Source organism: Aptenodytes patagonicus, chromosome 25 (genome assembly GCF_965638725.1).
Source record: "Aptenodytes patagonicus chromosome 25, bAptPat1.pri.cur, whole genome shotgun sequence".
Taxonomy (NCBI): domain Eukaryota; kingdom Metazoa; phylum Chordata; class Aves; order Sphenisciformes; family Spheniscidae; genus Aptenodytes; species Aptenodytes patagonicus.
Genome location: NC_134973.1, coordinates 6,225,783 through 6,237,988, shown reverse-complemented (window position 1 = coordinate 6,237,988; position 12,206 = coordinate 6,225,783). Strand labels below are relative to the sequence as shown.

General features: G+C 57.1%; 1 protein-coding gene across 2 annotated transcripts; it reads left to right on the top strand.

The window, feature by feature from the left end:
- The first annotated feature begins 2,888 nt into the window (after window positions 1-2,888).
- On the top strand, window positions 2,889-11,831 carry TLE5 (TLE family member 5, transcriptional modulator). Of its 2 annotated transcripts, none has more exons than XM_076359287.1 (7): window positions 2,889-3,004; window positions 3,568-3,665; window positions 5,171-5,234; window positions 7,664-7,708; window positions 9,296-9,358; window positions 10,833-10,907; window positions 11,601-11,831. In XM_076359287.1, the coding sequence occupies exons 1-7, from the start codon at window positions 2,978-2,980 to the stop codon at window positions 11,817-11,819; spliced, it is 591 nt and encodes a 196-aa protein (XP_076215402.1). In that variant the 5' UTR covers window positions 2,889-2,977; the 3' UTR covers window positions 11,820-11,831. The 2 variants fall into 2 exon arrangements, with proteins under 2 accessions (XP_076215402.1, XP_076215401.1); XM_076359286.1 differs by having other exon boundaries at window positions 2,890-3,004; window positions 11,598-11,831.
- Window positions 11,832-12,206: the final 375 nt, after the last annotated feature.

Sequence of the window (12,206 nt, the reverse complement as noted above, 5' to 3'; positions counted from 1 at the left end):
AGGCATCCATCCACTCTGGAGATCTCATCTCAAAGTTTGTCCTGCTCTGCATCATGACCAACCCCTGCAATATTCTGGATGGGAAGATATTAACAGGCAGCAACCGCTCTGCAGGCACAGCACACCAGATGATCCTTCAGCATCTCTAATGTGGGCAAAGTCTGTAAAATGGGACAAACAACCTGCTGTGTATTTAGGGGCCATCTCTTCTTATGTGCATGTACGACATGTTGCACAGGGCAGTTGACATTGTGGTTTAGGTCTTTAGCTGCTGCAGGAATACACATAATCTGTTCTTCCAAACTAGCAGTAAACATGAGCCTCCCGGCCCACACATATGCTCAAAGGGTTTTTTTAACTAAAAGGAGTAACTTCTTAGAACAACACGGGAGCCCTTCTGCAAATGAAGCAGGAGTGGTCTGAATGGTGCAAACCTCGCAGGCAGCAGCCGTGCAAGAGGATCCCAAGCTCCGGTGCTCCCCTTGGGATGAGCTGGCCCAGCCCAGAAGCTTCTCAGTGGCCACATGCATGGGCTCACAGTGATGGACCTTGCACCAGCACTCCCGCTGCAGAGTACAGGAGGGAGCCCACAGCCCCTGATTTCGAACACGTGATTTAAAGTACAGCATTTGCATGCTGCACATTTCTTCTGCACTTAACATAATCATCTCTGTAATAGATACCTAATTCCTATAATGGAATGGGGACTATTACCTGCAAGGCCAGTCTGTTCTGTGCTGGGGGCCAGGGATGGTAAAGCTCTCAACCCAGGCACTGCATATCTGAATCATCACTTAGCTGAGGGCCAAACCCTTCTGCATCCCATTGTCCCTTCCTTCTCCCACATGGCAGCAAGGTGACAAGCCTGGCAGGGAACACAAGACATGCTCCAGACTTGCTCCAGTGCCTCCCACCAAAGGTAGAGCTCACCAGAGAGGCAGGCCTTAGCTTTGCAAGGAGGCAGCGGTGACCTAGTCTGGTCTCCTGCACACACCAATTACAAACTGTATCTCACTGCCCTTGTGCAAAGCCCAAGCTAGGGTGGGTCAGTTTCTCTACATGTAAAAAGGGGACCAGGGTGCTGACCAGCTGGAGGGAAACTGTCTACCCTGTTTTCCAACCCTTATTCTGCGGGGACATAAAGCCTGCCTGCACTATTAATAATCCTTGGCATGAAGCTGTCACAGTTTTCACTAATATGGAGATGCTGAAGTGAAAAAGCTACTGCACAATATGCAGGAGGTGTCACAATAACCCAGCTGTTATATTGTTCTCTTTAAAAATAAATACAACAGCCCAGCCTGCATTGCTGGAGTCATGACGTGTAGGGTTTTATTTTTAATCAGAAAATGTACTGATTTTTAAAGACAGACACAGAGCAGCATCTGAAATTGATGAAAGCTCCCTGTGCGCTCACACATGCCAGCCGTATTCCTGCCTGTTATTCTCAAGCTAGCTTCCAAGGACCTGATCCTGCCTCAGCTCAGCCACATTTATGTGTGTGGCTTTCAAGAGGCCCCATGGCAACAAAGTCCTTCCAGCAACAGTCTGTGGCTAAATTCCCCACCTCTCTGCTCTCTGTGGGGATGCAATCTATCCCCCAGGACACAAACTGCAGGGTCTGCTCCTCAGGCAGCAGGTTTAGGACCAAAGTTTGCATCCAGAGCAGAGTTTTCCATTGTTTAGAGATGGGAGGTTTGTTTGGGGCCAGTTGCAGGTGAATTCCCTTGCCTTTGCCTTCCCTTGTACTCAGCAAAGGCAGGGCTGAAATAAAGCAAAACAAAACCCCTGTGTAAACAAACCCTGTTCTCCCGCTTGGGGAAGGATGTGAAAATGAGCTGCATCTGATGGCATTTCCTGCACTGCCAGCATGGTTCAGATCCTGTGGTGTCACCTGTAAGAAACTGGAGCGGTGGCTTCACTAACAGTAGAGCTTCCCCTTCCCTCCAACACCACATAATAAAGATGCAATGCCAGGAGCCACAGGAATTATCTTTACTGGGTAGGCCAAGGGTCTTCTAAGCAAGAGAGCTGCAAAAAGCAAGAAGCCTCATCCCACAGCGAGACCGAGCTCCCCTGACCTGGTGCCAGGGCCTGCAGGTACCAAGGTTTGCCCTGCAAACCTCTGCCAGACTTCAGTCCCACAGTTACCCCAGTCCAGGGTAAACACAAGACCTCTGCAAAGAACTGCTGCGGTGGCTCAGCCGGCTGCGCCTTGGACCTCGGGCCCCGCGGGGCAGCGCTCCACACCTCCGCTGCAGCTGGTGTTGAGTCTGGGGTCCTGCCTCGGCACGGGCGGCGAGGAGGGGCCTGGGGAAAGGGGAGCGACATCCTACAGCCCGCAGCCCCGGGAGGGTGCGGGGGGACGGGCAGCCCCGGCAGGACTGCAACGGCCAGGGCTCAGGGAGGGTGAGGGCCCAGGTACCTCGGGGCCGCGGGGACCAGGGCACAGGGAGGAGACGCCGGTGGGGAAAGGCCCGTCCCGCCCCAGCCCCGTGCCCTGCCGCGCCCGACAGCGCGGGGGGGAGCCGGGCGGCCGCGCGGGACCTCTGCCCGGCGCGCCGGACCCGGCCTGGGCCCCCGCTCAGCTCCCGCGGCCCGGCCGAGCCCCGCGCCGCCCGCAGCGGGCAGGGCCGCCCGCAGCCCGGCCCGGGCCGGTGCCCGCGGCCGCCGGCGCCGCGCGGCGGGGGCGGGGACCGGCGGGGGCGGGGGCGGCCGTGGGCCCGCCCGGCCCGGGGAGGCGGCGGCGGCAGGTGGTGCCGAGCAGCCGCAGGACGGAGCCGGAGCCGCAGCCGCCATTAGACAATAGGCGCCGGCGGCGGGAGCGGCGCGGGGCGAGCGGCGCGGCCGGGGCGGGGCGGCCGCGGGGCCGGGGCGGCCGGGCCCGGTGCGGACAAAGGCGGCGGCGCCGGCACGGGGAGCGGGCGGCGGCACCGGCACCGGGCCGCTTCGTGCGGGGGCCGAGCCGCAGCCTGACATGATGTTTCCACAAAGCCGGCACTCGGTACGGCGCGGCCGGGCGCGGGAGCCCCGCGCGGCCGGGGCGGCGGCGAGGCCGCGGGGCGGGGCCGGGCCGAGCACCGGGGGGCGACGGGGGCCGCGGGCCGGCCCGGCGCGGGGGCGCGTCGCGGCGTCGGGTTTGCCCGGTCTCCCTGTGGCGGCCCCGGCGGGGCCGAGGTGACCGAGCGCCTCCCGCCGCCAGCAGCGAGGGGGCGGGGGTCTCCCCGCCCCCGCAGCCCTGGCCGGGCCCCGCGCCGGCGGAGCCGCCCCGGCCGCCGGCGGTGCCGAGGGGCGGTGAGGCCGGAGGCAGCGCCCGGGGAAGGGCCCGGGCGCCAGCGGCCCCACGGGTGACCTTGGGCGCGTCCCGGGCCTGAGCGCGCCGGCCCTCGGCGTGCCCCGCCGACCCTCTTGCCGGCCTGCCCTTGCAGGGGCTCTGCCCCCGGTGCGAGGTGAGGCGTCCCGGCCTTGGCCGGGGCGACGGGACTAGGGCGGGCTCGGGGCAGCTGCGCGGGTGGGACGAGCAGGCTGCCTGCCCCCGGCGACCAGCACTGTCTCCTGTTGTTCAAGGGCTCCTCTCACCTGCCGCAGCAGCTAAAGTTCACGACCTCTGACTCCTGCGACCGCATCAAGGATGAGTTCCAGCTCCTGCAGGCCCAGTACCACAGGTATGTGCTCCCGTGCGCCACTGGGCCCGGCCTGGGTCTGCCCCGCAGCCTCCGCTGGGCTGGCAGGCAGTGGCACGACATGCAAGAATCACTCTGATTCTTCTGCTTCGTTGCTTCACTGTGCTGTGCGGAACACCAAGGAGGGGACCTGGTCACGTAGCTTAGGTCACCTTTGGCTAGAGGAGGACCTAAGTCAGGGGATTAGTTGCGTCCACTTCGGAGCCCAGCGAGGAGAACATGTGTCTTCCCTCTCCAGCCAAGGTCTTTCCTCTGAGCACTGCTCAGCCAGGACTGTGCGGAGGCTTGCCAGGCCTCCCGTGTCTTGCTGGGAGTTTTCCTCGGTTCTTCTTGCTGGCTGCCATTCTTGGACGGCGAATGCTGCAGGGAGCACTTAAATCCAAAAGCTTCTGCTTTTCTGTGGGTGTGTGTGGAAATACTTTTGCTGACCCGAAAGCTGGCTTGTGACAGTCTGTTGCTTTGTGTGTGTGCGTATCTGAAATAAATGTGAAGCTCTTGGGTTAAATCGACTGGGTGATGCCCTCTGCCGTGGCTCGGCAGGCTGTGAGGCACTGTCTGTGGCGTGTGCCTCGGTGCCATGCAGCTGCAACTTCCCTGTCTGCCTTCTCCCAGCCTGGGCTCTGCCGGGTGGCTGGGTCACAGGTTTGCGGTGGTGTTGTTCTGGCAGGAGCAGGCAGAAAAACTGCTGGGAAATGGCTATTTCCTGGTGTCCCCATGTCTCTGGGCAGTGCCAGCAAGGGAGTAGGGGAGCCCAAGAAACATGCCCGCTGGAAGAGAGGCTGTCCTCCCACTCCACCCCCTTGGACTTAATCTGCTCAAGAAGAAGCAGATTTTGTGTAGGTGAAGCTGTTTCTTGTTTGAAACATAAAACCACAGCACATGCTGGCTGCAGTTGCTCGGCTGGTGAGTTGGAGTCTCGTAAAACACTGGGAGCAGCAGCACTTTCTCTGAAGGGTGTGAAGAACCTAGGGGAGAGAAAAAAATCCTTTCTTCTGGAGGGATGTGCTGCACTTGGGCCTCCCCACCACCATCCAGAAATAGATCTGGCTTTGGTTTTGAAGTTGTATTGGAGCATCTCTTGAGTGCTGCAGACAGGCCCGTGCTAGAAGCTGTCCGCAGCTGCCAGCAATCAGCTGAGGAAAGGCAAACCCCTCCCTGGGCAGCCACCTCTGCTTCTGCCCAGCTTTCTGCTTCCTGCCGAAAGGATTTGCCTGGGGGAGGTTGATGTCTAGCTGGTGGGTAGCCTTGTGCTGCTTCTCCTGAATATGTTGGTGGGACTCTGGCTGGGAAGGTAGGAGCAGGCTCTGTTGCGGTCGCTACTGTGCCAGCACAGCGTGGCCCAGCTCCGACCGCCCCTTGGAATCTGGATGGTGGTATCCAAGAACCCAGCTTGGCCAGGATGGGGCTGCGCAGGAAGCAGCTGCTCCATGACGATCAACTCTCTCACCTCCTGTTTGTGGTTTTCTTACTGTTTTCTGGCTTTTCAGCTTGAAGTTGGAATGCGACAAACTAGCCAGTGAGAAATCGGAGATGCAGCGTCACTACGTCATGGTAAGGACTGGCCCTGGCAGCTAAGAGCACGTGGGTGGGGACGCCAGCGGTGAGCAGGTGCCTGTGCCTGGGTTTTGGCTGGCAGGGAGCCTTCACCCTGTGGAGTGGCAGGTCTCTAGGCAAGGCTGGCATTGGCTTTTCTGAAAGCGGGGCTTTTTATATTTCGTGTTGTCTGCATGCAGTGGATTGTTGAAATGCAGGGAAGTAGCAGAGAATTGTTGGACATAGAAAACTGATGGGCCCAGTGACTGATTGCTTGATGGGTGGTGATGAGGTCCTTGGCCTTGCCGCTGGCTGCTTGACCATACTCCCTGTGCCCTGGGGGAAGTGACAGCTCTTACGCACCTGAGAAGGAGCTGCAGGGAGCTGGTGTGCAGGCATCTGGGGACTTCGGGAGAGTCATGGCCAGTGAAAGACAAAGCAGTGCTCTGAGAAGTCATGAAGCTGGGAAATGTCACAAGCCTGGTGGGAGTTGGAAGCAGAAACCAGCTGCTGTGTGAGAGCTAAATCCTCTGCACCTTCTCGTGACCCCAGCAGCCTTGCAGAGCCGCGGTGCAAAGTGCTAGCATGTCTCACAGGTGCATGTGTCCCAGCACAAAGTGTGCAAATCCCAGGGCAGTGCCTGGTAAAGGCATGAGACATAGTGCCACACACGGGCAGCAGGCTTAGCCATAACTCTCTAAAGAGAAATCCGCCAGGAAACAGCCATGTTCTTGTAGGCAGGGTGATGGTTTGCCTACCAGGTAATGCCTCTGTCTTCCCACACATGGAAGAGCCCTTGTAGCAGAGGGGAGGGATGCCAGGCAAGGCTGTTGTCTGTTCCTTTCCTATCAAGGAGTTAACAGGAGGTTTTGATACTGTCCATAAAGATGAGGTGGTGCCTGCTTGCCAGCTGCTGCACCTGCCCTGGAAGGAAGAGATAAGGTGTAGAAATTAATACAGCAGCTCTTCAGAGGAGAGTTAGGGCTTTAAAACCAGAAATGAGGGAGCTGGCCCCTCCATCCTCCTGTACTACCCGTGTGTCCAGACTCCAAGGCTGTGGGGAGCAAGGCGTGCTTGGGGCTGGGACCAAGGAGAAGAGATCACAGCTTTCCTTGTATATTAATGCGGAAGCCTGCCCATTCTCACTGATAAATGATTGCTTCCTGGGCCTTGCAGCCTGTATGGAGACTCTCATCTCCAGGTGCGGCTGAGATTCCCCCCCCCCCCCCCTCCTTAATGCTGACAGTCACCAGAATTGATTCAGGTTACTGTCGGCGGCAGAGGGGAAGGGCTATTGCTTGTTGTGCAGCACTTGAGGCTTTACAGGCGCAGCAGCTCCTGCCTTGTCTGCATGGCTGAGCTGGAGTCGCACAGAGCTGCTGTCGTTCCCCACCACAGCGAGTCACAGGAAGCAGAGAGGAGGGTTTCTGTGAATGTGCAAAGCTGCTACAGCTGCTCCGATTTTTGAATAAGTCACAATTAGCAGCTTGGGGTCGAGCTCCTGCTTCCTGCTTAGTCTTCAGAATGCAAAGAAGCCTCGAGAGCCAGCAGTGGTGTTAGAGCAGGCTGAGATCGTGGCGATACCAAGCTGGGCGCTTCTCAGACTTGTGGTGTCGGTACCAAAACGCCAGTGATCATCTCCTTGAATTAAATGGGCGCAGATGTGGATTTTTCTTTCCCTTCGGAAGAATGAGAATTGCAGCCTGCAAGCTGAGGGAGGAGATTTCTAAACTCTCAAACATCAGCCTTAAAACAGCTTCTTCCAGGGGTCAGGAATTAGCTTCTCCTGCCAATAGATTGCACTGTAGCTGCCTGTTGCTGCTGTGCGGGGGTTTTCTGGGTGGGTTTTTTTGCGTGTGGCTTTTTTTTCCACACAGCTTCTTCCCAAACAGCTGGAGCTGTGTGCAGCTGGATGTGTTACTTGCTAGATGAAGCCCAGTTGTGATCACTTCCATTTGCTGCTGAAGCAGCTATGTGGGCTTTAGGATATTGGCCAGGCAATGCTTGTAGAGTCAGGCTGCCTCTCTTTTGGCTGTGGATATCGAAGTCTGTGGAGCCCTGAGGGTTTTTTTTCCAGGTTTGAAGCAGCATCACTCACTCTCACCTTGTTGCAGACTGCTGAAAGGTGTCTGTGAGGGGTGTTGCATGGGGCCCAGTCAGCAAGTTCCCAGGTCTCTGTCTGCAGCAGTGTGAGGCTGGAGCAGGGTGGGCAGGGAGCACCTGGGCTTGGTGCTTCTGCCTTAGACCTGGAGAGGGTCTCTGTGTTTGCCTCCTGCTCTCTTTGTTTCCTAGGGCCGGCTTCTTCTCTCCTTCCATCCTTGCCCAGCCTTTGTAGAAGACCTTGCTAGGAAAGCAGTAGTAGTTCCCAGCACTGCTGTGTGGAGCCTCTTTACCTGATGGAGACTTGACTTACAATTTCTTTTGTTCTCTTCTCCCCCACTCTACAGTATTACGAGATGTCCTATGGGCTGAATATTGAAATGCACAAACAGGTAGGGGGAAGGCATTTCCAAGTGCTCTAATTCCTGGGGAGGGTGGGTTGTCTGCCATGCTTTGCCCTCTGCCCACCTTTGCAGTGGTATTTCGGGAACTAGAAGTGCCATGAGCCTGTAAAATGTCAGAGCTGCCTTCAAAATGCAGGGATCCCCCACCTCTCTGGATCGCATTGCTGGACTGAGGGCTCCCACCCTGGGCTGCAGGCATGCTCTGGTTCTCCCCAGGGCCTGAACAGATATTTAAGCACTGAACAAGACAGTGCAGGCACGGTGTGGAGCTGTGGCTGAGTTGGTCAGCAGATGTGAGCCCAGGGTGGAGGGCAGAAGATGACCCCGTGTCCCTCCCAACCCTCCTCCCAGGCCCCGGGTGGGTTTCTGGCCCTGCCACCTTCCCCAGTATCCAGGAAGGTGGGATGTAGTTGGACCAGAGAGCACTTCTCTTAAGCTGTGATTAGGTAATACGATGGCAGACCTTCTAAGAAAGCCTCCTTGTGATGGACACTGCTGCAGCCTGGATAAGTTTGTTCAATACCCCCACTGGTGGTGCTGTGGTTTAACCCCAGTTGGCAATTAAGTTGTTAATTATCCCCAGTGGCTAATTACCTGTGCTGTTAACAACATGAGCCTCCTCTGAGCCTGACTCTATCTGGCTTCAGCTTCCAGTCACAGAGTCATCTGTGTGTTGTGGCTCAGTTATAAGCCTCTTAGCACAATTCTGCTCCCCACAAAGGCACTTGGTGCCTCCAATCCCATCGCCCTCGTTGGTAAGCCCACGAGACTGGCTTCCCTGGGAAAACCTGCATCATGGTAAAGGATCTGAGCCGTGAATCCTCACTGCTGTCTCATGAACTGTCTCCCAGTCTAGTCCGCTCCCATGTGGTGCTGGTGGGGTCCCCTTGGCCGGTTTTGGTGCATGCCTAAACCCTTGGGCTCTGTCTTTTGACTCCATTGGGAAGTGATTTGCAAAGGGCTGGTAGCTTTACTCTTTCCCAGGAGAAAAGCATTTAACACCCCAAAACTTGCCACCTGCTTGTATGAGGCTAGCGAAGAAGCTGCCCAGTCCCTGTGGTCTCCCTGAATAGCCCCAGTCCTGCACCTCAGCCACAGGGAGGCTGGCAGTGGGCAAACACTTACCTTTGCGGAGCAGGAGTCCAAGGAGGCTGAGCAGCTGGTCTCTGGGGCAGAGCGGGGGTCTCGGCGGCGGCAGCACGTGTGTCTGTGCCCACATAGCAAATGTAATTCAACACATCCCCACCTGGGTCTATAATAAGTTTCCTCTCTGGTCACTCCCGACTTCGTTAAATGAATGTCGGAGACCGGGAGAGGGAAGAGAATATTGAAAATCAGCTCTTCGCAGTCAGCAGCATTGATTCATTTAACTATGTAGGGAGGGGCCTTGGGGGTGAGGTGACCCCCCATGGCACCAGGACACTGCCAGCATCTTTCCAGGAGGAGTGTGTTTTCTTAGGGCTGTTCAGGGACTTGGGCCCTGTCTGGGGAAGGGGAAGGTGGGGCAGCCTGTGCTGAGGGTAGTCAGTCCCAAGCTGCCTGATGCCTTTTCTCTCCATTCTTCCCACCTTCTAGGCTGAAATCGTCAAGAGGCTAAATGGGATTTGTGCACAGGTTCTGCCCTACCTTTCGCAAGAGGTGAGTCACCCAGCTTGGCCTCGGCTCTGGCTCAGGGGCACGTTGGCAGGGGGGAGCGGAGGCCCCTGTCCCACTGCGGGGCAGCGAGGCGCCATGGCCTTCCCACGTGGGCAGCTCCTCGCACCTGGTCTGGGAAACCTTGTCACTTGCTCTCAGCCCCTGTGCGGGGACAAGCCCTTCAAGACAAGTTTGGCCTGGAGGCCTTTGAGCAGCCCCCCCAGGTGCTGTGCGGTGGCTAATGTGCCTGTCCATGCCCTTTGTTGGCGGCTGTGGACCGCTCTGTTCTCTCTTGCCCATGATTCCTGAGTCATTGGCCACTTCTGCATGGGTGGTGGGAGCTTTGGGCAGCTAATTGGGGGAGGGGGATGTTTAAAAAGAATACCTCCATATGGCTTCTCCTTGAGATCTGGTTCCTCTGTTTCATTAATTAATGCAGCTGATAGGCTCCTCCCACTCCCCTGAGAAATTAATTGGGAGTTGCTGCCTGAGGCAGGAGGAAGGTGAAGCACCTCTAGTGCCGTATCTGTCCATCTCCCCACACAACCCCACAGAGGCTAAGCTCCATGGCTGTTCTCATGGTTGTTTTTTTGGTCAGGACTAGCTGTGGGATGGAGGCTGTGTTTCTTGGTCTGGGTTAACTGGGGGGTCGAGGGACAGGCTGTGTTTTTTTTTTTTCTCACCCACCTGTTCTCGGGGAAGACAAAGTGGCTTGCTGATCAGATCAGAGCTGCCTAATAACTAAGCCATGACTAAACCTTTTGCATCTTAATGCAACCCCTTCCCCCTCCCCAACCCTGTCCTGCTGCCAAGATGGAAAGAAAAATCCACTTGCTGGAGTGCGGTGGACAGGCCTGGTGTTCGGAGACCTTGTGCTCTCAGAGGAGCAAGTACAGTTGTCTTTTATTTTTTAAAGTATGTGATACAGCTGTTTTTCCTGCCTGTGTTTGGAGCAGCCATGCCGGGCTCTTCCACAGCAGCATCTTCCAGCTGCTGCAGGTGGGACCCGGGATGTGTCCCAAGGAGTGGGGAGCTTCCCAAGAGCTTCTGATTTTAGGGCTTGTTTTGTTTGTTGGGGGTCTTGTTTTGTGTCAGGTCTGGGTAGGTGAGAGGCATTGCCCACCTTAGAGTCCTTCTGGCCAAGGATCGCTGAGCTTGTGCAGAGCAGGACAAGGATGGAAGTAAGAGGGGACCTGCTTAACCCTGTGGTGAGGAACAGCAATGAGACAAGCGTGCCTCCTTCCCTGCTCCTCACTACTGTTGGGCCTCAGTGGTGTAAGGTCCTTGTCACAAACAAAGTGCGTGCAGGTGTCTTCGGCTGTGGGGTTAACCAGCCTGCCTCTGTGCCCTGACATCTCGGTGCTAGCAGCTGCGATAAAGTACATGTGTGTGTCAGATCCAGCAGGGCTGGGATCCTGTTCTCCTTCCCTGTGATGATCAGAAATGACCCTGAATTCCTCTGTTCTCTCCACACCAGCATCAGCAGCAAGTCCTGGGAGCCATTGAACGAGCCAAGCAGGTTACGGCGCCAGAACTGAACTCCATCATCCGTGTACGTGATGCATGTTTAGTTTGGGTTTGGAGGGATGTGAATCCGTGCCTTTGGCCTTTGAGACAGAGCTGGGCAGGGGAGTCATGACCTGGGGATGTGCCCTGCATGCTGGGAGCAGGCTGCTCCATGTGCAGTGCTGCAGCCCTGCTGGAATGAGGCTGTGAGTGCTGGGCTGGCCCTGCTGGCATGGGCCTAATTTTGTCCAGACTTGTTATGATGTGGGCATGGGTTTGCAGGGGAGCATGGATTCCTGCTCCATCCCAGCAGGGTGCAAGGAGAGGAGCCTTGGTTTTGAGCAGGAACCGCAGCAGCTCCTTGACATGAAAACATCCTCTGTTCTTGGTCAAGGTTGGGAGGGCTTTAACTGTATCCTTGGAGCATGCCAGAGTCTGAGGCTAGATGTCCTGTGGGCTAGGGACTGTGTGTCATGCTGGGGACACGCTGTTGAGTCTTCTCTTGAGGCTGTCACAGCCCAAGGACTCTAGAATCTTTCTTCTTTTTTTGTGTGTGTTTTTTTTTTTTTCCTTCCCCTGAGGCTGCAGTGCTCTCCAGGACCCTGAGGTCCCTGGTTTAAGCTTGGCTGCTGGCGCAGTCTGTCTGGGCAGCCCAGGCCCTTGGGTTGGGGTCCAAGTGCACTCAAAATGACAATATCCCTCTCTTGTCTTCCTGTCTGTCCATCATTCTCTACAGCAGCAGCTTCAAGCTCACCAGCTGTCGCAGCTCCAAGCCCTTGCTCTGCCTCTGACTCCGCTCCCTGTGGGCCTCCAGCCCCCATCCCTCCCTGCTGTCAGCGCTGGCACTGGGCTCCTCTCACTCTCGGCCTTGGGCTCCCAGGCTCACCTCTCCAAGGAGGACAAGAATGGCCATGACGGGGATGCCCACCAAGAGGATGATGGGGAGAAATCGGATTAGAGTGAATGGGGGGCTGGGGGGAGGGGGCTGTTTGGGGGGGGTGGGGGTGGGTTAATGCAAGATGCAGTATCTCTCTCTAGTTGCTGCGCAGAAGAATTGCGGGGGCTTGTGTTTGGTGGCAGCTTGCCAGGCCTGTTCCCATGGGCAGCAGTGCCTGGGGGATGCCCCCACCGCCATCCCAGCAGACGGGCTGCTCCGCAGCAATGCAAGCGCCATAGCAGTAACCATGTGGCCGATTGTGCTCTCCCTGTGCCCAGCCTGGCTTCCCCGCTCCATCGCAGAGCCGAGCCAGAGCCTGGCTTGGGCTGCTCTGGGGCTGCTTGCCCCCCGGCTGTCCCGGCTCCTCGGTGCCGCGTGGCTCCCCTCTGCCTGCCGCTCCCCCCTTGG